Source organism: Dama dama, chromosome 33 (genome assembly GCF_033118175.1).
Source record: "Dama dama isolate Ldn47 chromosome 33, ASM3311817v1, whole genome shotgun sequence".
NCBI classification, from domain to species: Eukaryota; Metazoa; Chordata; class Mammalia; order Artiodactyla; family Cervidae; genus Dama; species Dama dama.
In genome coordinates, this window is record NC_083713.1 from 7,279,467 (window position 1) to 7,304,924 (window position 25,458).

The following is a 25,458-nucleotide window of genomic DNA, read 5'->3' on the forward strand; positions in this document are numbered from 1 at the left end:
CTGAGCAAATTATTTTCTCACAAACTGCAGAAAACCCCTTCAAGCAACACAGGGGCACTTGTCAAAATCTCTGCCCTTACATGTTGAATATGCCAACTGGTCACAGCCCAAACTTCCTTCTTGAGCCCCTCATTGAATGACCTTCCATACACTGAGAGGCTCCCAGTGCTGGCAAGAATATGATGGCAACCCACTCCAATACTCTTGCCTAGGAAATTCCATGGACGCAGGGGCCTGGCAGGCTACAGTCCACTGGGTCACAAAGAGTCGGACATGACTGAGTGCACATGCACGCATTACTTTACGCATAGCAAGACACAGCTCTACTTCAGAGTTTTGTAAAGGCTTTGACTCTGTCCTTCCTGGAGGCACAGAGCCAAGTCCAGGCCATGTACTCAATCAGGCGTCCATACTCTGCAGGAAGAACTAAAACAAGCTCTGTTTGCAAGCAGACAGAGCAGAGGAAGAAAATTTAAATAGAGTATTTCCTTCTTAATCAATGATAATATCTAAAATTTCCAGTCACCAATTTTTAAGATGCTGACTATATAAAGCCATGATAAAATATGAATTCACTGAATTCATTGTCATCCAACAGACAGCAGAGTCCATGGGCAAAGGGGAGATTCTGATAGGGAGCATGAAACATTCCAGAGCCCAAGAAGCACAGAAGGAAGAGAGTCCTCATCTGCTAGGTGGAGAAGAGGCCCACACACCCTAGAGGAAAGAGTGGCTAGGAAAAGTGCATGCAGATGGGACAGGGTTTAGAAAGTCAACAGATAAGCTCTTAATGACAGTACTAAAATTCTTTAAAACCATATTTGGGGAAAACATTTATTGGAGAAAACCCTACTATGTACAATGAAGATATAATTATAATACAAAAACCTTCTATTTTCTTGCTAAGAAATATGCAGAAATTCACATTGCTTTCATGTGTGTCAGATAAGATTCTATAAAGCTAAGATGAGGACACAACATGAGGTTGTTTTCAAATAACTAATGGAAATCACTCCCAAAATGAACTGGTGTGAAGTCTTCTCACATAGCTTAAGACTAATTTAAATTGTGTTAAACAGAATTTAAACCACACCTTTTTAGAAGGCAGTATAATTTTTTTAAACCAACAGTCACTTGTAGAAAACCTTAAAGCAAAAAAGCAGGTTATTGATGAAACATGCTGGGAGTACTTCCATACTTTCTCAGACCTAGAAAGACAAGTGCTCGCACCAAGGTTCCAAGACCAAAGCCTACAAGTCTAGTCAATCTACAACCCACTCAGGGTAGAGAAATATACTACCCTGGGTTGAAAAGTCTGAACTGTTCTTCATTTCTTTTCTCCTTCCTAAAAATGACTCACTTTCTCATCTGCCTGTGGTTTTCATCACAGTTGACAGAATGATTTGGTTCTGGATAGCTAGCACAAAAGAATGACTGAAGCCAAACTTGATTACATACATTGTTAGTATTTATACTGCTTACTGTTCAATTATACCCCAACAATTCTTCCACATTTCATTTTCTGGAAAAGCACATACAATTATAAAGTAAATTCTAATTGCCTAATTGCCAGTGTACTATTCAATTCAAGCTGATTCATACTGCAGAATGTTCTGAAAAAATGCACCTGTATCATTTAATCCTACCTGTAGATTCTGTAAATATCTTCAGAACGTCCCTTTCTTAGTCTGAGAATCCAAGCTCCTGGGTTGGCTTTTAACTGAAAATAGCCCTAGGACCAGAAGACAAGACAAATTTTAGTTCTCCTGGAAACATCAAAATGCTGTTTCTGAGGGACAGCTATTTCTTTTTTGAAATGTCAGTCCACTTTATTTTAAATAAGATAGTTAAACCAATGCCATTCTTAAAACCCACATATTAGAAACACTAGCAAAATACAGGCCTGTCAAGCCAAGAAGCCTGTCCTTTAGCTGTACTTCAGTGAAGAAGCAGTATGTAATGTGTGAATATACTTCAAATTTTCAAAAAACAAAAAAAAAGAAGAAGGCTATTGGCTCATAAGCAACACATTTTCAGAAGCCAATCTGGTTAAAGCAAAATATTCTAGCATGTTTTCTTTTAAGATGCCATGTGATTCCAATCTACAAATTTAAATAAACTGATGATTTTTATATTGACCAAATTCAGTCCATCATGAACTTTAATCTCACTCATGTTCACAGTGCTAACTGCTGCATCATAAACTGCAGGGCCCAAATTAACGTGACTCAGTATCACCACCTGATGTACCGTTATTTACCAGATTAGCCATAACAATGGTATCCACAATGACTGGCTTGGTTGAAGTTCCCAATGTAAACTGCAGTCCCCGGGGCGGCTGGCCAGTAGTGATGTCATAGCAATGACCTTCTAGTAACAGGTACTCCAGCTCATACTCGGCAGCCACGATGCTGTCCACCTGCAATGTCAAAATTAAATCACCACCTGAAGACGGCTCAGCAATAAAAAGAAACAACCTAGTGATACATGCAACAACACAGAGGAATCTCAAATGCACTACACAAAGTGAATGAAATCAGACATAACAGGCTATATATCGTATAATTATATTCATAACAAATTCAAGAAAAGGTAAAACTATAGTGATGAAAAGATCAGCTGCTGCCTGTGGCCAGAGGGGAAAGGAGGGGATTACCTGCAAAGGGGCATGAAAGAACTTTTTGAAGAGATGGAAATGCTCTGGTATCTTGATTGTGCTGGTAGTTAATAAGCATACACAATTTTAGAAACTCAGGTGGGTTGGAAGGAGAGGCAGGAAAAAGGACACAGAAAAACAGTAAGGAGGTTATTCCAAAAGTACACAGGAGAGGATAAGATGTTAATCTAGGAAGGTAGTATTGGGGAAAAAAAATCACATAAAATAAAATTTCTGAAAGAATGAATATCTTTAAAAGCAAATAATGGAGAAGATAGGTAAGACACTCCTATAAGGATTAATTTATATGAGAAAAAGAAACAATGCAAAACATCAGAAAAACATCCAACAAAAATGCAAATTCATCTTGGCCTTCAGAAGACAGCTGAAAATACTGCTGTTTTAAATGCAAATATCCAAGATATATTTAATGGTTCCATAGTCACATAAAACCAACTGCCTGAATTATTGCTAATTCCTTGCAGAAAATATGGTATAATTACAAAATCTTAGGGCAGCTTGGCTTTAACTATTAGGTTGGCACAAGATTAATTGCAATTTTGCATTGTTGAAATTTGTTGTTTGATATTAGAATATATTCTAAATAAATGTGGTTACATTATACATTATTTTAATGTGCATTTCTGACCTTATTTTTTTGCTAATGACTTATTACTTCCTGTTTATTTTATATCAGGGAAATGATGTTAGACAAAAAGCAAATTCAAGCAATTTTCTTATTTGAGTTCAAAATGGGTTGTAAAGCAGTGGAGACAACTCACAATATCAACAACACATTTGGCCCAGGAACTGCTAACGAACATACAGTTCAGTGGTGGTTCGAGAAGTTTTACAAAGGAGACAAGAGACTTGAAGAGGAGGAGCCTAGTGGCCAGCCATTGGAAGTTGACAACGACCAACTGAGAGCCACCACAGAAGCTGATCCTCTTACAAACAATGAGAAGTTGTCAAAGAACTCAGTGTTGACTATTCTATGGTCGTTAGGCATTTGAAGAAAACTGGAAAGGTGAAAAAGCTTGGTAAGTGGGTATCTCATGACTGCAAATCAAAAAACATCGTTTTGAGGTGTCATCTTCTCTCATTCTACACAACAACAACAACAAACTATTTATCTGGTTGTGGCATGCAACAAAAAGTGGATTGTATATGACAACTGGCGATGACTAGCTCACTAACTGGACTGAGAAGAATCTCCAAAGTACTGCCCAAAGCCAAACTTGCACCAGAAATGGCCATGATTACTGTTTGGTGGTCTGCTATTAGTCTGACCCACTACAGCTATCTAAATCATGGCAAAAACTGAGACATATCTGAGACATATGCTCTGCAAATCGATGAGATACACTGAAAATTGGTATGAATGGGACTGGTGATAGAAGCAAGGTCCGATGCTGTAAAGAGCATTATTGCATAGGAACCTGGAATGTCAGGTCCATGAATCAAGGCAAATTGGAAGCAGTCAAACAGGAGATGGTAAGAGTGAACGCTGACATTCTAGGAATCAGTGAACTTGGATGGACTGGAATGGGTGAATTTAACTCACATGACCATGATATCTACTACTGTAGGCAGGAATCCCTTAGAAGAAATGGAGTAGCCATCATAGTCAACAAAAGAGATCGAAATGCAGTACTTGGATGCAATCTCAAAAATGACAGAATGATCTCTGTTCGTTTCCAAGGCAAACCATTCAATATCACAGTAATCCAAGTCTATGCTCCGACCAGTAACACTGAAGAAGCTGAAGTTGAACAATTCTATGAAGACTTACAAGACCTTTTAGAACTAACACCCAAAACAGATCTCCTTTTCATTATAGGGGACTGGAATGCAAAAGAAGGAAGTCAAGAAACACCTGAAGTAACAGGCAAATTTGGCCTTGGAGTACAGAATGAAGCAGGGCAAAGGCTAATAGAGCTTTGCCAAGAAAACGCACTGGTCATAGCAAACACCTCATCCAACAACACAAGGGAAGACTCTACACATGGACATCACCAGATGGTCAACACCGAAATCAGACTGATTATATTCTTTGCTGCCAAAGATGGAGAAGCTGTATACAGTCAGCAAAAACAAGACCGGGAGCTGACTGGCTCAGATCATGAACTCCTTATTGCCAAATTCAGACTTAAACTGAAGAAAGTGGGGAAAACCACTAGACCATTCAGGTATGACCTAAATCAAATCCCTCATGATTATACAGTGGAAGTGAGAAATAGATTTAAGGGACTAGATCTGACAGACAGAGTGCCTGATGAACTATGGACGGAGGTTCATGACATTGTACAGGAGACAGGGATGAAGACCATCCCCAAGAAAAAAGAAATGCAAAAAAGCAAAATGGCTATCAGAGGAGGCCTTGCAAATAGCTGAGAAAAGAAGACAAGTGAAAAGCAAAGGAGAAAAGGAAAGATATACCCATTTGAATGCAGAGTTCCAAAGAATAGCAAGGAGAAATAAGAAAGCCTTCCTCAGTGATCAATGTAAAGAAATAGAGGAAAACAATAGAATGGGAAAAACTAGAGATCTCTTCAAGAAAATTAGAGATACCAAGGCAAAGTTTCATGCAAAGATGGGCACAATAAAGGACAGAATGGTATGGACCTAACAAAAGCAGAAGATATGAAGAAGAGGTGGCAAGAATACACAGAAGAACTGTACAAAAAAGATCTTCATGACCCAGATAATCATGATGGTGTGATCACTCACCTAGAGCCAGACATCCTGGAATGTGAAGTCAAGTGGGCCTTAGGAAGCACCACTACAAACAAAGCTAGTGGAGGTGATGGAATTCCTGTTGAGCTATTTCAAAACCTAAGAGATGATGCTATGAAAGTGCTGCACTCAATATGTCAGCAAATGTGGAAAACTCAGCAGTGGCCACAGGACTGGAAAAAGTCAGCTTTCATTCCAATCCCAAAGAAAGGCAATCCCAAAGAATGCTCAAACTACTGCATAATTGCATTCATCTCACACGCTAGTAAAGTAATGCTCAAAATTCTCCAAGGCAGGCTTCAGCAGTACGTGAACCGTGAACTTCTAGATGTTCAAGCTGGTTTTAGAAAAGGCAAAGGAACCAGAGATCAAATTGCCAACATCCACTGGATCATCAAAAAAGCAAGAGAGTTCGAGAAAAACATCTATTTCTGCTTTATTGACTCTGCCAAAGCCTTCGACTGTGTGGATCACAATAAACTGTGTAAAATTCTTCAAGAGATGGGAATACCAGACCACCTGACCTGCCTCTTGAGAAACCTGTACGCAGGTCAAGAAGCAACAGTTAGAACTGGACATGGAACAACAGACTGGTTCCAAATAGGCAAAGGAGCACATCAAGGCTGTATATTGTTACCCTGCTTATTTAACTTATATGCAGAGTACATCATGAGAAATGCTGGGCTGGAGGAAGCACAAGCTGGAATCAAGATTGCCGGGAGAAATATCAATAACTTCAGATATGCAGATGACACCACCCTTATGGCAGAAAGTGAAGAGGAACTAAAGAGCCTCTTGATGAAAGTGAAAGAGGAGAGTGAAAAAGTTGGCTTAAAGCTCAACATTCAGAAAACTAAGATCATGGCATCCAGTCCCATCACTTCATAGCAAATAGATGGGGAAACAGTGGCTGACTTTATTATTTTGGGCTCCCAAATCACTAGAGATGGTGACTGCAGCCATGAAATTAAAAGACGCTTACTCCTTGGAAGAAAAGTTATAACCAACCTAGACAGCTTATTAAAAAGCAGAGACATTACTTTGTCAACAAAGGTCCATCTAGTCAAGGCTATGGTTTTTCCAATAGTCATGTATAGATGTGAGAGTTAGACCATAAAGAAAGCTGAGTGCCAAAGAATTGATGCTTTTGAACTGCGGTGTTGAAGAAGACTCTTGAGCGTCCCTTGGGCTGCAAGCAGATCCAACCAGTCTATCCTAAAGGAGTCCTGGGTGTTCACTGGAAGGACTGATGTTGAAGCTGAAACTCCAATACTTTGGCCACCTGATGCGAAGAGCTGACTCATTTGAAAAGACCCTGATGCTGGGAAACATTGAGGGCGGGAGGAGAAGGGGACGACAGAGGATGAGATGGTTGGATGGCATCACTGACTCAATGGACATGAATTTGGGTAAACTCCGGGAGTTGGTCGATGGACAGTGAGGCCTGGTGTGCTGCAGTTCATGGGGTCACAAAGTGTCAGGACTGAGGGACTGAATTGAACACTGAAAACTACAATGTCTGCAGCCAGCACTGGTCAACAGAAAGGGCCTAATTCTACACAACAACACCCAACAATGTTTCAAAAGTTGAATGAATTGGGTTATAAGGTTTTGCCTCATCTACCAAATTCACTTGATCTCTTGCCAACCGACTACAACTTCTGCAAGCATATTGACAGGTTTATGCAAGGAAAATGTTTCCACAACCAGCAGGAGGCAGAAAATGCTTTCCAGGAGTTCATCAAATCTCAAACCACGAATTTTCATGCTACAAGATTAAACAAACTTATTTCTCATTGGCAAAAGTATGTTAATTGTAATGGTTCTTATTCTGATTAATAAAGATGTGTTTAAGCCTTGTTATAATGATTTAAAATTCATGGCCCAAAATCATAATTACACTTCCACCAACATAATAATTAAAGAGTTTCTATCCCAGGCTAGTTCAGGCTTGGTTTTATAGCCGTATCTAATGCTAATAATGGAAATATTTGGAGCTTAATATGTTACTGTAATAGTAAATTCCAAAAGTATTACATTAAGAGCTAAGAGTGAAACCCCCACATGCTCACATGTCTCAGGCTCTGTATTTTCAATGGAATACAGAGAAACTGGAGGAAGCCTAAAACAGAGCAGTAAAAACTCCAGGAAATACAGAAGAAACCTGCTTTGCATTCGATTCTGTACTTCTGCGCAATGTTTCTTAGTGCTTTTTTTGTGGCCATTCTATAATTTCTTCAACAGAAAGAATTTTTGCCCTCCTCAAGGGCAAAAACTGTATTCTCTGTTAAAAATATGGTGGATAGGATTGGGAAAGGGCAAGTGTGTACCTATGTGTATACACACACACACACACACACACACACACACACACACACACACATTCTCTTTCTTCTTCAATCAGCTTAGTACCTAAAGGATTCTTCTTCCAGCTTTAGTGCATGTGCCGCTGAAGTGAGCCCTGGGATTCTTCTTCAAGAAACTAGTTATTCAACCTCACGAAAAGAAGTCTGCAAAGTCCTTCGGTAACTATGCTCAAGTTTCCAGTCTCCCAATTCCCAAGAAGACAGAACCAGAAAACAGGGTTCAACTGTGATAGGAGATATTAAGGGCAGACACAATGACAAATGGTTTAAAAAGGAAGGAGGCTCTGAGGCACTATAAACTCCCTGGAGGTAAAGACCATGCCTTTCAGTCCCTTTGTTAACACACTCTAAGCTAGATATAGAGTGAGGGCTGGTAAGAGACATAATTAAAATGAAATTGAACTATCTTTGAAAATGGGTTAGGGGGAAAGGACCAATTACCTTAGGGACTCCAAATACAGTTATATGGAAAGAAAAGAAAAAAAAAAAGGCAATGAAGCCAAAGGCTTATTTTTCACAAATATCAACAAATGGACAAACTTTTAGCTAGAGTGACCAAGAGAAAAAGAGAAGAGCCAACTTACTGAAATAAGCAAGAATAAAGGAAACAAGGCTGTTAAATTTAAATTTTAGAAAATTCTATGAAAAACTGTATGCCAACAAATTAGATAATCTAGATAGAATGGATAAATTCCTAAGATACACAAACTTTGAAAACTGACTCAAGACAAAATAGAAAATCTAAACAGACCTACAGCAAGAGACTGAATCAGTAATTTAAAATTTTTCTAATGCATTACAAAAATTATATAAAAGACATCATACTGGAAAGAAAGAAGTAAACCTCTATTTGCAGATGACATGGTCTTGTGTAGGCTTGTATACTAAGAACTACAAAACATTGTTGAAAGAAATTAAAGACCTATATAATCGGAAAGATATCCCACATTCATGGTTCAGAACACTTAATACTGTTTAAGAAGGCAATACTGTCTAAAATTATTTAGGGATTTCATGAAATTCTTATTAAAATCACAGTAACTTTTTCTGAAGATATTAATAAGCTGATTCCAAAATGCAAAGAACCCAGAATAGCCATAGCTACCTTGAAAAAAAAACACAACTGGAAAATTCACACTTCCTAATTTGAAAACTTACTACAAAGCTTCAGTAAACAAGACAATGTGGTACTAGCCTAAGAACAGACACATATATCAATGGAATAGAACTGACAGCCCAAAATTAAACCTTCACATTAGGGTTAACTGATTTCTGACAAAGGCACAAAGACCATTTAATGGGGAAAAAATAGGTTTTTAAAACAAATGGTGCTTGGACAACTGTATAGCCACATACGAAAAATAAAGCTGGAACTCTACCTGGCACCATATACAAAGAATTAACTCCAAATGTATCAAGGAAGTAAGAGTTTTCAAAAATGTAAGAGTTTTAAATTGTGAAAGTTCTAAAAGAAAACACTGGAGTAAACCCTTGTGACCTGGAACTAAACAATGGTTTCTTAGATATAACTCCAGAAGTATAAGTGACAAAAGAAAAACTAGGAAAATTAGACTTTATGAAGATTAGAAACTTCTATGCTTCAAAGGACACCATCAAAAAAGTGAAAAGACAACCTGTAAAATGGGAAAAAACATATGTGAGGCATATATGTGATAAGGGACTTGTATCCAGAATATAAAAAGAACTCTTACAATTCAACAATTAAAAGATGAGTCAATTTTTAAAGGATTTGAATAAAGCAAAGTATTTAAATAAACATTTCTCCAAAGGAGATACACAAATAACACATGTGCCAATAAACACATGAAAAAATGCTCAATGTCATTTGTTATTAGGGCAAATCAGTCTGGAAAGCAGTTTGGCAATCCCTTGAAAAGTTAAACATAAAATTACCATACGATCCAGCAATCCCACTCCTATGTATATACCCAAGAGAAAGAAAAGCATATCTACAAAAACTTATGTACAAATGCTCACAGCAGCATTATTCATAATGGTCAAAAAGCAGAAACAACCCAAATGTCTATAAGTGATACAGCCACACAGTGGATATAATAAATAATAAATAAAATGTAGTATATCCATACAATGGAATACTATCTGGTAATAAAAAGGAATAAAGTACTAATAAATGCCAAAATATGAATGAACCTGGAAAATAACCTAAGTGTAAAAGCCAGTCACAAAAAAGTGACAGAAAACAGATTAGTGGCTGTCAGAGGGCAAGAGGAATTGGGGGTGATTACTCAGGGGTATGGAGTTAGTCTGGTCAAGGCTATGGTTTCTCCAGTGGTCATGCATGCAGTGAGAGTTAGACTATAAAGAAAGCTGAGTGCCGAAGAATTAATGCTTTTGAATTGTGCTGTTGGAGCAGACTCTTGAGAGTCCCTTGGACTGCAAGGAGATCCAACCAGTCCATCCTAAAGGAGATCAGTCCTGGGTGTTCATTGGAAGGACTGATGCTGAAGCTGAAGCTCCAATACTTTGGCCACCTCATGTGAAGAGCTGACTCACTGGAAAAGACCCTGATGCTGGGAAAGATTGAAGGCGGGAGAAGGGGACAACAGAGGACGAGATGGTTGGATGGCATCATCGACTCAATGGACATGAGTTTGGGTAAACTCTGGGAGTTGGTGATGGACAGGGAGGCCTGGTGTGCTGCTGTCCACGGGGTCGCTGAGCTGGACACGACTGAGTGACTGAATTGAACTGAATGGAGTTAGTTTTAGGGGTGTTGAAAATTATCTAAAGTTAGATAGTGGTGATGGCTGCACAAGTCTGTGAATATACTAAAACTACTCAGCTGTATACTTTAAAAGGGTGAATTTTATGGTATGTGATATAGATCTCAACAAGGCTGTTATTTGAACACTACTGTTTCAGAAGCACCCCTAGACTGTAGGGAGATTATCAGAGACTACCATAACAACATCTTCAACAGGGTTATGTGGGATTAGATACTGAGAAGCAATGATACTCTTACCTCTTCTAAATAAATATTATCAAGGTCATATGGTGTTCTGACAGACTCTACCATCCAACTCTCAGGTGTGTTCAAGTTCAGAGTGAACAGAGGAGACTGCGGCATATCCAAAAACTTTGCTATTGGACCCTTAGTAAAACTATTGTCTGAAGTAAAAGAAATCTCTGGTTCTAAGACATAACGGTAAAAGCTGAAATGGAAAAAAAAAGATGTTAAACTTTTTTTTCTTTAATGCAACCACAACCTTTGAGTTTATACACATCTACACAGGTAAACAACTGACTTAAGACAAACTAGATTTGGAAGACCTTCCTTCCATAGTGAGAAAGTGTTTCCAAAACCATCCCTTGTCCTAACTATATGTCCTGTGGTTGCTGAAGATGGAAGGAGAGCACGGGAAGTGGGGTTGGGAGGGGAGGTCATTCCTTCCTGCATTTTGTGGGGAGGGGAAATGCTTGTACCCCCAGCTCCCACACTCATACTAAGTTCTTCAACCTCTTGATTAGTTGTTAGAAATTTAGCAAAACTTCAGTAAGTGATTTTTTTCCCAAACATGATGTCCATATATAAATCCATATGATCTTTTACATTCAATTTCAGCTTTCAGACTGAGTGTAATTTTTTCTAGGGGTTGATTTCTTCGCCAGTTGGTTTTACCTTTTTAACGGCATGTCGGAAAGTTTAGATTGGCAGTTCATGAATACTCTTAGATTCATGTTGATCAGCTGAGTTAAAACCTAAAAGAGGAAATCAGATGACAAAACAAAAATTTTTCCTACAAAGTGACTGATACTTGAGACAAAATGTTTACATTTTCTCTTCAGAAATGTGTATCTCAAGAAAAAACACAAAGATAATAAATACTATAAAGTCTGCACTGGGTAAATCCCTAGAAATCACAGCTCTAGTACACAATCAAAATCACACTTACCTATCATGGGGACAAAACATGGGCACTGCCTCTGCAGTTGTACCTACCAAAAGCAATGGGGCAAGTCTCTGTGCTTCTCGGGTGACAGGGTCAATGACAGCCACGACATCAAAGTACGTCTCCCCTTCCTTGGGTTTCAGTTTAATTGCACTACAGAGAACAAAAAGATAAAACATTAATCTGGAGGAAAATAGGAAACAGTTGATTTCTTGGCAGAGTGGGGGCAGGAAGACAACACACCCAATACAACTAATCAACTCTCTTAGCATTTTCCAAAAAACTTTAGATCTCAAACAGTAAGGTGACATGGTGGTCAACTATGTGATTATGTCTACCTCAAAGTTTGCAAAACCCTCTAAAAGTTTCTGATGCTTGTTTTTAACAGTTAAGGAACATGATGCCAATTTTTATTTCTTGGCAAGAAGGTTGTAAGGAGAGAAGAAATTGATGCTTTCAAATTGTAAAAGAAATATAAGAATATTACAAGAAATTTGCAAAAGAGAGAAAAAGGAAATAATCATAAAATCTCACCATCCCTCCTCCTTATATGCCTATATAAAGATCAAATGCACCCACAAGATACCAGCAACCTTTTAATGACTTCATTCCTTCCCCCAGAAATTGTAATTATTATAAAAATTTTTCCATGTTGTTATACATTAATATCCTGAAAAAGAAATAATCTTCAATTTGCCAAATGAACCTGCTGTAGTTTACTTAAGCTACTCCTTATTGCTAGACATTTAGATGGCTTTCAAGCTGTAAAGAACTTCTCACAACCAGTTTTTACCACACTTGGAAATTTCTTGAGAATTAATGTACTCCTAGACGTGACAGTCATAATTAAACAAATATTTTATGGCAAATAGTCTGTTCAAATTTTATCCCCACAAGGACTGACTGTGAGAAAGTACAGGTCAATTAAACCAAAGTCCAATCTACTCTAAACTAATTAAATCAAAATCATAGAAGAGTAGTATGCAGGCTTCTGCATCTAAAGCCTCTGTGGTGACTCTGAGGTGCAAAAAGATATACACTTGACTGATAAAGTAAGTGCTGCATACATCAACTGTAGGAGTTCTTCCTAAAGACAAGTTAATCTTAAATCTAATCACGAGAAAACAACCCAGATCGTGGGACTTTCCACAAGACAACTGGTCTGGACTCCTAAGAGTCAATGTCATGAAAGACTAAAAAAACAAATAAACAAAAGAACCCTCAAACTGTTCCACCTTAGAAGAGACTAAAGAGACACAATAACTGCAATGTGTAAGCTGGACCAAAACAACAAACAGTTGTAAAAGGTCATTACTGGGCTTCGGAGAAATCTGAAAGTGGACTGATATTACATAATATTGCTTTATCAAGGTTAAATTGCTGAGGTATGCCAGCAATTTAAATTGCTGGAGATACTGCCAGTACTCAGGAGACAGATGTCAAAGAATTTATGCATGATATATAACGATGTCCACAAGCACAAGCTGGAATCAAGATTGCTGGGAGAAATATCAACAACCTCAGATATGCAGATGACACCACCCTTATGGCAGAGAGTGAAGAAAAACTAAAGAACCTCTTGATGAAACTGAAAGACGGGAGTGAAAAGTTGGCTTAAAGCTCAACATTCAGAAAACTAAGATTACGGCATCCAGTCCCGTCACTTCATGGGAAATAGATGGGGAAACAGTGGAAACAGTGACAGACTTTATTTTTGGGGGCTCCAAAATCACTGCAGATGGTGACTGCAGCCATGAAATTAAAAGACGCTTACTCCTTGGAAGGAAAGTTATGACCAACCTAGACACCTTATTAAAAAGCAGAGACATTACTTTGTCAACAAAGGTCCATCTAGTCAAAGCTATGGTTTTTCCAGTAGTCATGTATGGATGTGAGTTGGACTATAAAGAAAGCTGAGCACCGAAGAATTGATGCTTTTGAAATGTGGTGTTGGAGAAGACTCTTGAGAGTTCCTTGGACTGCACGGAGATCCAACCAGTCCATCTTAAAGGAGATCAGCCCTGAGTGTTCATTAGAAGGACTGATGTTGAAGCTGAAACTCCAATACTTTGGCCACCTGATGTGAAGAGCTAACTCATTTGAAAAGACCCTGATGCTGGGGAAGATTGAGGACGAGAGGAGAAGGGGATGACAGAGGATTAGATGGTTGGATGGCATCACTGACTCAATGGATATGAGTTTGGGTGGACTCTGGGAGTTGGTGATGGACAGGGAGGCCTGGCGTATTGCTGTCCATGGGGTCACAAAGAGTCGGACATGACTGAGTGACTGAATTGAACAACATACTTTCAAATGGTTGCCAAAAATGTGAATGCATGTTAAGTTTGTATGCAAACATATACTATACATACACACATATATGGATAAATGTGGCACAATGTCAACGATTCGTGAATCTAGGTTAAAGATATTTGGGTGTTCACTGTAATAGTCTTTGAACTATTCTCCAAGTTTGAAACTTTTCAAAATAAAAAACTGGAAAACAAGAGACAAAAAGACAGGCAACAAAAGACTCCCTTAATATGCTACACTTATTTTTATTTTATTGAAAACAAGACAGGTTTAAAAAAAAGATAGAGAGACAAGTGGTCTAACAACCGTTTATTCTTTAATATAATAAAATGAAGCTGATCTGCTGTGTGAAATGCTCTGTTTCCTCAAAGGGTGTATTCAGAACTACTTTAGGTTGATTAGAAATAAATGTCAACTTCTATGCAACTGAGCTCTGTTATGAGTTCTACATGTGAATGTAAACATATATGAAAACCGCATGTCACACTTACAAATACACTTTAAATGGAAGAATAAAGGAGCTGAGGAAAACAAAAATATGCATAAATTCAACACTGATTCTATACCTGTGTCTGTCTTCAAAAAACTGGTATTCGATTCTTGCATCTCCTTTTGGTTGAGCTGACAGGAGAGCGTCCACCTTCATTACCAAGTCACTGGCCCTGAAAGATGTGGTTGGTGAAAATTTAGCATCTCTCTGACTGAAGGTTTCCCAGCTATTACAATCAACCTAAGTACTGAATGCCAACGACATGATTTGAAGAAATAAACTTTGTACCAATAGGCATGAGAAAAAAAACTACAGGCCTGTGTCACTGATTAGTTTTATAGCCCTGCAGTAAGTGTTGCTTTTTCCATGTGTGAAACGGAGGTAACACCTACTTGGAGAGGCTCTTGTAAAACCAGCACTGGCCAAACACACAAAATAAAGCACCTAGCTCAGAGCCTGGCCTGGGGCAGGCTGCCAGTGTCGTTTATGTCTCCCTCACCCTCTTCTAAATAACTCTATTACTTTTTGTGATCATTAGAGTAACAGTTTACAAAAAAAAAAAACATTCAGGAAAAAAATATATAAGGAGAAAACGGAGATACACACATTAACAGCATATTTAAGAAATAAGTGTTGAAAACACTTCAGTTCATAATTCTTCCATATTATAAAATATATATATATCTATATACACAAAAGTGGTACTATATTATTCGGTAACCTGATTTTTCATTTAATAATATACTACAAACATTATTTTGTTGGGGTCCATCAATATTTTCAATAACTGCATAGTATTATATTTATGGATGCATCATTATCTATTACACTATTACAATCAACATTAAACAACTTAGAAAAGCATTTCCACATTCCCCACCCCCCCAACTTGATTTCTAACCAAGGAAGATTTTGCACTAAATCATGAGACTGAAAAAAAATGCTCTAGTCTGCTGAACCAAGGATTGAATTCTAAGAATGCTAAAATATATTTGAGTATATTTGTGAAAATATTTGAGCTAGCCCATCCATTCTCTCACTGAACCAAACAACTATATCAAATTACATCCCCTGGCACTTCTCAATACTAACTCTGAAAACAAAATAAAGTAGGTCATCTGTTTCCTGTGATGTGTCAACACTGTCACAAAATATGTCAAGGGACACTAACGTGGCCTGGGATGAGCCCTTTGATCAAAGAGGTCACAATTGAGGTTTAGGAAGCTGAGAATGGCCTCTTAGCTGCAGGTCTGGGTCAGGCATGAAAGCTGTGGCTGTCACAAGGGGCCACTCCAAGGTGGAACAGTCCTGGCACTAAGGAAAACCCTAGGCAAGCAAGGTCACTCTGAAAACCCTACAAGTTTTAGCATCAATCTTTCGGCAGCCCCATAACTACCTTGAACGTGAAAGGGAAAGGGAAAGTTGCTCAGTTGTGTCCAACTCTTTGCCAACCCATGGAATATACAGTCTATGGAATTCTCTAGACAAGAATACTGGAGTGGGTACCCTTTCCCTTCTCCAGGTAATCTTCCCAATCCAGGGATCGAACCCAGGTCTCCCACATCACAGGTGGATTCTTCACCAGCTGAGCCACAAGGAAAGTCCAAGAATATTGGAACAGGTAGCCTATCCCTTCTCCAGTGGATCTTCCGACCCAGGAATCAAACCAGGGTCTCCCGCATTGCAGGTGGATTCTTTATCAACTGAGCTACCAAGGAAGGCCAAAGCTACCTTATTTGTCTATATCCACCCAGTACCCACCCAGTACATCTCTAGTTGCTTAAAGACAAGTCTTTTGTGCATAGTCTGGCAATTATATAGTCCACAAGGACTCCAAGGGACTCCTCCACAGGCTCCAGAGACAGAGAGGGATTAGTCCAAGGAACACATCAAGCCTATGCCTGTGACACAGTGGCTTCAAGTCATAGGTTAGCTCCTGGCCTGTATCCGAGGTGTTTCATAGGCTAAAACAAGGAGCACTAAATGAGGTAGAACAAAACCTCTTTATCTGTGACCCCAGTTTGGCTGAGATGAAAAAAGACTCCTTCTCATATCACATAAAACTTGGTAAAGAGGCTACTTTGGTAGCTATCAAAGTCAACACTAAGACATGCACCTAGAACTCTGCAACATCATGCTATATGAAATAGATGAAGAAAAGAAAAAACAGAAAAACTTTATAAAAATTCTATATCCTCAAACTATGCATCAAAGAACACTATCAAGAGTGTGAAAAGTCAATCCATGGAGTGGGGAAAAAACATCTGCATATCACACAGCTATACGGGATTGATATCCAGAATATAAATGAATTCCTACAGTTCAATAACAAAATAAATAATTAAAAATGAGCAAAGGACTTGGACAGATGTTTTCCCAGATAGACAAATGGTCTATTAAGCACATGAAAAGATGTTCAAGATCGCTAATTATCAGGGGAGTATGAATCAACCCACAAGGAGATACCACACCCATTTAGAATGGGTATTATTAAAAAAAAATAATAATAACAAATGTTGATAAGGACGTGGAGAAATCAGAACCCTTATGTATTACTGATGGGAAAGTAAAATGGGAGAGCCTCTGTGGAAAAAGGTATCATGGTTCATGAACATTAAACATAAACATACATCCTCCAATTACACATCCATTTGATATTTAATGCCAAAAACCATGTGAATATGAATATGAGCTCCAGTTACACAGCAGGTACATAGACCAATTAAATAATTACTTTTCTTCCTTTGAGAAATAACTTATTAAAATATGTAAGCTAGTAATAACACTGAAAAGGATTAAAATAATGATAAAGAACCAATAATAATCAACTCATCACCATCACCTTTGGACTATATAACAAAAACCCATTATTCAATAATTAGTAAATAAAGAAAAAGAAACACTTAACTTGCCTTTTTTTTCCTGAAAATAAAACTGAAGGGTAATTAAAGAGATAATGAGGAAACGTATGTCTTTCCATAAGTATTCCAAAGAAATAAAATCACCCCTCTACTTTTGCATATGTTTGAAATTTTCCACAATCAAAAACTTTTAAAAAATCAAAATGGAGAGAACTAATTCAGTTCTTAAAATAGCTTGCTGCAAAATTAACTCATTTCAATAGAAGCAAAAATAAGTAAACCTGAAATGAAGACAATTATTATATTTTAAAGCTAGAGATGAAACATCTTGGAATAGATGTTTAACATTTTTCTTTTTAAAGCATGAAAAAGGTCCAATTAACATCGCCCCTATGACCTGACTGATTAACTTCTTCTATGGCAAAACTTACACATCTTCTTCTACCCGAAGCTGCTGAATATGAGATTTGATTTTCTGTCCTGAAGTTTTTAAGATGATATTTTCCAGGAGGTGGAAATCATCTTGATTAAAGAATTCACTGTCCTCCAGTGGCCCAATGATCTGTGAAAGAGAGCAGGGTAGTCAGTGCTGGAATCAGCGGGCTGCAGAGAAGCCCTTGGTTGTCCTCAGGCTACCTTACAAACCAAGTCACTTTACAAACCCAAAACGTGTTTATGTCTAAGTTAAATCAATGAAAAAAGTGAAAATAAAAGCCAAATTAACTCATATGGCTATCCATTTATCAATTCCTCTACACTCAACAGAGTGTAGACTTGAATATTTTACACTATTTTTACAGTAAGCAAACTCTGAAATAAAACAGCAATATCATTTTCATTAATTCTCACTGAATATAATAAAAAAGCCAAAACAGAAATGCAGTGGTAGATACCAGAGATTTCACCCTAAATGCTAAGAGTTTCAAGTTTAGTATATCTGCCTAGTCTCATTTCACGTCTGCAGATATTTATGAAGTACTCTAAGCATAAACCAATTAAGTTCATATAAACTGCACAAACCATAAACATAATCCCCACATGGACAAACACTTTATGTATCAAAGGTCTTAGGAATTTATGTTCTGAGAGCAACCACACACTCAGCATCTTACACAATCGCAGGGCAAACAGGAGGAAGGTTTCACATAAGGACATTTGTGTCCAAACGAGCAAACTTCCTTTGAAACAAGGGAGCAGCAATGATCGTCAGCACTGCCTCAGCCCTAATCACCTTTGGAAAAAGTAGCTCTGTTGAAGAGTTTACTAGCTTCAGAGAAGAATGCTGCCAAGACTGTTCACTAATCTAATTTGAAGGCAACCTTGTCTCAGGACAAAATCCTCACCCTTCCATTGCTGATCACTGCCCTCTGTCCTTTCTTCAGCTTTAGAACATCCCTGCAGTACATGGCATGAGACAAAATGAAATCCATTTTGGAAGACTCAAAGACCTCTTTAAAAAGACTGAAATCCATGCCCTAGGAAAGCAATTGTTATTAAGGAAAAGTAACTGTTATTAAGAAAACCACAAAAATTAATAATCATATGAATAAATCATAAAATGCTCTAGTGGAAAGTTATGAATAATTTTAATAATTAACATTATGATGTCTCCATTTTCCACATTTCCTCCCATTTTTTCCCAACCTCCCACTTAACAAGTAATAGCTTATTTCCTTTTCCTGGTCCTTTATGTGGAAGTCAATTGGCAAACTATAATTCATGGTACCTTTATTATGCATGTTTAAATCTTGTTAATTTCAACAGAGAACCTTTTTTCTAACTGAAACATCAAATACATTCATCATTTTATAAAAAATTTTAAAACTACACAACAATCAAAAGTATGTAATATATAAATTAATTAACTTGGACTTATACTGGAAATATATCAAGAACACATAAGCCTCTAACTCACTAAATAGCTTAAATTTCTAGAAGCAAATATTTTTCTTTGCTTTACAAACAAGTCAAACACTATCTACCTTTTAAAAACTTACAAAACCAATGGCTCTGTGCTTAAAAACATACATAAACTCATGTATGCACATCATGAAACCTAGTAAGTTTAAAGTGAAGTAAAGGAAAAATTGCAGAATTGTTATTTATTGGAAAGACTCTTCCAACTTAAAAAATATTCTCTGAGCTCAGAACTACAATCACAAATTCTGACATCAACAGAAACAGGACAAATCAGCCCATAGGAATGAACTTCTAAATAACAAAACAAGGCAGCCTCATGCAATACACAGACTTACCCCAACAGAGAACTCCCTGATGTCAGTTCCTGCAGCCAGGGCCTCTGCAGTCTCCTCCTTGGCCATTTTTGTGATGAAATTCTTAGCAGAGTTGGAGGTTTGTGTTTGGAGAGCAGCCCAGATTGCTCTGGAGATCTGAGTTTTCTCATAACTTATATCTTCACTAGGATTATTGATCATGCTTACTCTAACATTGTTACTGGATTTCTATTTACAAAATGGGAAATAAGGGTTATATGGTAGATGTCTTGAACTTAAAAAGCAGCATTAACATCAGTCATATTCCACAAGTAGCAAATAACACTTAAGCCTTCGGTCGTTCTCCTCTGCATACCAAATAAAGTTAAGATGCTGTAAGTAGGCATCAAACCCTTATATGAATTGGCCCCCAACCTACCTTTCCAATTCATTTCTTGCCATCTCTGTAAATACGGTATACATTACAGATTGTCAGAGTCCTGTATTTCCCCAACACACTTTGCATTCTTCTTGTGCATGCTATGCCTCACTTGGGCATGTGAATCCCAACTACACCCATCTTTAACTACCATAAGTCACAACCCTCTTGAAGGGCTCTCAGCAAACCCTTCAGTCATATGGCCTTCACCGATTTCTAGCAAAAATTAATCTCTCCTTGGGTAAAAAGTCAAGAATTCATGTGGAAGAAGATATCTAGGACCCCAAAAACCAAAAAAAGGGCCATAGCAACAGAAATTCATACTTATGTGTATCATTCATACTTATGTGTATCTAAAAACACGTATAAGGAGTATTCACTGCAGCATTCTTCTAGCCCCAAACTAGAAACAAACCAACTGTCCATCAAACAGACTAAACAAACAGAACTCTGTGGTACAGCCAATGCACAATGAAAAAGAACTAATTACCACTACTTGTAAAGCCATGGATAAATTTCAAAAATGTTGAGCAAAGAAATCAAATGCAAACAAACACATATTAATATTGTAAGAGTCTATTTAAACAAAGTAACAGGCAAACCTAGGATATGAGGAGAAGGACAGGAGAGGGATAGTGATGAGGCCACAGGCAGGGCCATACTTTCAGGTGACTATTTCTGTACCTGGGTGGTGGTCACATGGGTGCATTCATTTGGTGACAATGTACAGCCTATTAATTTGTGCTTGTCTTCTGAACCTATGTGTCACCTCAATTACCCACTCCCTGTTCTCCCACTTTACCACCGCACAAGCTTTATCAATTTTAAAATGCATTATACATATATCATCCTTCCAGGACGGCTCACAACACAACTCTGAACTGACCACACCATCTAGTCTGTTCCTTTGGACAATAAAGGCATTCAGTACATCAGTATTTCAGTGAGCCTCCTTGGGACACAGGGTGGTAAGAGGACACAGGTCAGGGGGTGCGAAACCTGGATGAAGATCCAATCTGAAACCACTCAGGAAATGTAACATCTCTCTCCCTGACAATGAGGATGTCTAGAAGAGGCGATATTTTTTCAACTGTTCACCACTGCTACTCACTCCACTTCTACAGGTGATACCCTGGCTAGCTTTCAGGCCACCTGTATATGCATCCCTCTGCATGCCTACACCAACTTCTATTATACAGGCACTGATGTGCCTAAGTAATATTTTTCCCATATCTGGACCTCTGTCAAGGTAAGGACTCTGTCTCTTCCACACAATATACAAAATGAACCTTGCAGCATCTCTTCAGCAAAGGCATGAACAGTCGTACAATTAAAAACTTGTCTATGTCTCTTTATTTTTTCCTCTAAACGGAATCTATTCCCGGACTTCCCTAATGGTCCAGTGGTTAAGATTCTGCCTGCCAATGCAGGGGACATGGATTCGATTCCTGCTCCAGGAAGATCCCACATTGCTGTGGAGCAACTAAGCCCGTTTGCCAAAACTACTGAGCTGCAGCCTAGAGCCCATGGTCTGCAACAAGAGAAGCCACTGCAATGAGAAGCCTGTGCACCGCAATGAAGAAGAGGCCCCGTTTGATATAACCAGAGAAAGACCCAACACAGCCATAAATAAACAAATAAATTTTTTAAAGAAAAAAAGTCAGAATGTTACAGTATTCTAGGCTTTCTCAATAGTGGACAGACCTCTGAGAAAACAATGTTTCTTTTCCCCAAGCACTAAAAATGCAGGATTCAGCCTCCCCACCAGCATATTATCAGCGCACAGATGTTCATGAAGATACTGCAGCCTCAAACAAAGATACAGACTGAAGTAGTAGATACTTGCCTGATGTTTAATAGCATCATACAACAATTGCCTTCCAGAAGGGCTATCAAAATCCCCAACAATCCAAAAAGTTACTGGCCTAATAAAAGAATCATCTGTAGAAAAAGAAACACAACATACTGAGCGGGAGGAGGGGAGAAAGCACATCCTATGTTTCAGTACTGCTGTTAAGTCAGATGACTTCTGCAAACCATGCAAGAAATAAAGATACAAAGCAAAAGCAGTGAAACTTTGATACTAGAATGAAAGCATGAAAACCATCCACGTGGCTTAATTAGAAACTAGAAACATGCATTTATTAATTTATTTTGGTTTGGGCATCTGTTAGCACGTAAAATGAAAAAGAGTCTTTGAAAGTGTGGGTAACATATGATAGTCTTTAATCATATTCATTTGTAACTTTCTAAAATATAACTCTTTACAAACATACAGAACTTATCTGCATTGATAAATTATCTGTTACCCACAAGTTCCAGAAACATTCCAATAAAGTAGCGATAAATTCTGAATTACAACAGTGCCTGAACCACATAAGATGATTAATAAAAATTAATAAAAGGAATAGAACATTCTGAAGTTTAAAGTTACCATAGATTTCCTTGGAGGACATTCCTGGACAAAAGTAAAGGAAAAAGAGTAGAAGAAAAGAAAATGTCATTTCTCTAATTAATGCCAACTTAAGAGACAAATTTTAAATAATGCCCAACATCCTCTATGCCTTTTTTCTGGTTCTTAGTCCCATTTGTGTTACAGAACTATACAAGGACTCCTCAGAATCAATTTCTTTGAGGAACCAAATGAAGCAATTGCCTGTACTTAAATATACATTTGAAAAGCCAGAATTTCTCTCTGGGAGAAAGCTACAATGGTAATAAAAATAGCTACCCTAAATGACAGTCGGTGCTTTGAAAGGGTAATAAATGTGACCAGAGAGGAAAAACATCTGTCTGCCATTAAAAGGGTATCATTTTACATAATTTTGATCTGCATAAAGAACTCTGTATCAAAATCAGTTTAAAAATGTACACAAGGATTTCTTGAACCAAGTTTCCCTTGTGGCTCAGCTGGTAAAGAATCTACCTGCAATGTGGGAGACGATCCCTGGTTGGGAAGATCCCCTGGAAAAAGGAAAGGCCTCCCACTCCAGTATTCTGGTCTAGAGAATTCCATGGACTGCATAGTCCATGGGGTCACAAAGAGCTGGACATGACTGAGCGACATTCACTTAACTTATCTTATAAATCCTAAAAATGTAATCCAATGTTGTCATTGAAGAGGTGAGTCAAACCAATCTGCAGTCCATTAAGCCATTTTTACATAATTCTTTTTCCATTCTGAACCATGAAAAAATTTTCCCTTTTGCCTTTTATGTCTACTATGGTAGCTCAAGTGGTAAAGAATCTGCCTGCAATGCAGGAGACCCTGGTTCGATTCCTGGGTCAGGAAGATCCTCTGGAGAAGGGTTAGGCTACTCACTCCAGTATTCTTGGGCTTCCCTGCTAGCTCAGACAGAAATGCAGGAGACCTGGGTTGGGAAGATGCCCTGGAGGAGGGCATGGCAACCCACTCCAGTATTCTTGCCTGGAGAATCCCATGAACAGAGGAGCCTGATGGGCTACAGTCCATGAGGTCACAAAGAGTTGGACATGACTGAGCGACTAAGCACAGCACACACAGCACACAAAATTTATAAAGATAACATCTGAATTTTCAAATAAATATATAAATTAAATTTAAATAGGTTAATTTCTAGACTCAAATAATTATACCAAAAATCAACAGAAATTATGGAATCACTTTCTCAATAGACACTAAATTTTTGTAAATACTAAAAAAAAAAAGAAGTTGAATCCAAGGTAAGTCTAAAATGTATTACCTTTCTTAGTCAGATAATTCATACTGTTGGCTATAGCAGCAGTCTTGCCTTGGGAATCCAAGACGGTAAATCTAGCATAATCATCCACAAAGAAGTTATCTGAAAAAAAAAAATTAAAGTAGATTTATAATTAACATGCCTAAATTCAATCTAATGTTAACACTCAATTGATAATCTGATTTGACCATAATATATGTTTTAACAAAATGCATAAGCAAAATATGTTGTTCCAAGTTCATTGAACAAGTTAACAACATGACCCCTACCTCATTAATCACATTTTAAGACACAAAGAGAAAATGTACCCATCTGACACATAACTCTCATATATGTGTTAGTTTGATGATTTAAATTAATTCTATTCCTACTCTTTCACTTTATACCTAGAGGATGATCTTTTAAAGAGACTCTTTAACTTCATCTCTCCTTTCCATAGTCCATCCCTGCAGTAGACTCTTCCCTATTCTATGTGGGGATAAGAGGGGATAAATGGGAGAGAAAATATAAGAAAACTCATATTTTAGTTATTTCATGTCTATCACAATAACATTTTTAACCTTAAAAGAAACAAGAGGTCATTTTTAGATATATATTTTCCCTATTAGTGCCTATGGGCAATTGCTCTTATTAATCACTTCCCCTCAGATTACTCTTACCAAAATTCCAGCTTCATCAAGTCACTCTCTTGCTCTAAGTACTTCGTAATTCCTTCCTACCTACAAAGTGGTCTCCAGCCTGGTATCACAAACCCTCTATCTCCAGCAATCATCCCAGGTCTCTGCATTACTCACACCCCAATACAAATGCCCTGCTTTGTGCCCCACCCTCCAAGCACAGCTTGCTTGCCCACCCTCCCATCTATTGGTCTGTACACCCACACACCCATCTATCTTTTCAACACAGCACACCGAGGGCCTACTATCCGCTCAATCAATGTTTCAGTAATGGTAAGCAATTTATGACAGACATAGTCCATTCATACTGTTGGCTATATGCAGGGGAGGGGAGGAAGCACCATGGCCTTAAACTTAGTTGCAGGACAGCAAAGGCCAAGAGCAGTGAAGATGATGGAGTGATAACCACTGGGTGAGGAGGACGCCAGTTACTCCTTCACTGACAGCTTCAAAATGCTCACCAAGAGGACTACGTCCTTGCCACTGTGGACTAGCACCATGTCACAGCTGAGAATGGTAACACTCAATGGAGAAAGATATCCCAAAACACAGAACTGTTTTTATGTTCCTTATTCATCAGTACTCCAAAGATAACTTTTTACAGCTTAATTTACAATGATGGAAACAACAGACAGGATGAAGATTCATAACACCGCCTGCCTTGCACTACTAATTCTTCAGGTAAAAAGTATTTTCTTAACTACTTTTTTTTTCAAATATAAGTATACATGTGAATTTTTCCTCTGCCTATATTTAACCATTTTCTTCTGCCTGAAAGAAAAGGAATTTAGTTTCAAGTAGAACAGAGACAGCTGCAATAAAGTACCAATCACAAATAGATCTATATATTTATCGTACTCACTACCACAACAAACACACTTGGTTTTGACTTCACCATTACACATATCCTTTCTTCCCCAGTGAGATTTCCTGAGCAAACAATGATATCTCTATTTTATTTCCTGCAGTTTGTTAAAGTGGCCTCCATAGTCTCTAGCAAAGGCAAAATAACAAACTGCACCTGGGGTTAACTTCTTAACAAGGCATTGTTTGTTT

The 25,458-nt window shown here is 38.0% G+C and overlaps 1 protein-coding gene across 2 annotated transcripts in view; it reads right to left on the reverse strand.

The window, feature by feature from the left end:
- UGGT1 (UDP-glucose glycoprotein glucosyltransferase 1) overlaps positions 1-25,458 on the reverse strand; it is a 110,931-nt gene that overhangs the window by 20,480 nt on the left and 64,993 nt on the right. Inside the window, exons 20-31 of one of the 2 annotated variants that reach the window (XM_061135375.1) lie at positions 23,729-23,827; positions 22,441-22,464; positions 21,853-21,947; positions 19,610-19,816; positions 18,698-18,829; positions 17,786-17,916; positions 14,570-14,665; positions 11,741-11,843; positions 11,420-11,499; positions 10,763-10,952; positions 2,261-2,419; positions 1,647-1,732 (exon numbers count right to left, since the gene is read on the reverse strand). In XM_061135375.1, coding sequence (XP_060991358.1) covers positions 1,647-1,732; positions 2,261-2,419; positions 10,763-10,952; positions 11,420-11,499; positions 11,741-11,843; positions 14,570-14,665; positions 17,786-17,916; positions 18,698-18,829; positions 19,610-19,816; positions 21,853-21,947; positions 22,441-22,464; positions 23,729-23,827 — 1,402 coding nt within the window. The remainder of the gene's footprint in view (positions 1-1,646; positions 1,733-2,260; positions 2,420-10,762; positions 10,953-11,419; positions 11,500-11,740; positions 11,844-14,569; positions 14,666-17,785; positions 17,917-18,697; positions 18,830-19,609; positions 19,817-21,852; positions 21,948-22,440; positions 22,465-23,728; positions 23,828-25,458) is intronic. The other variant, XM_061135376.1, reaches the window with a different exon arrangement.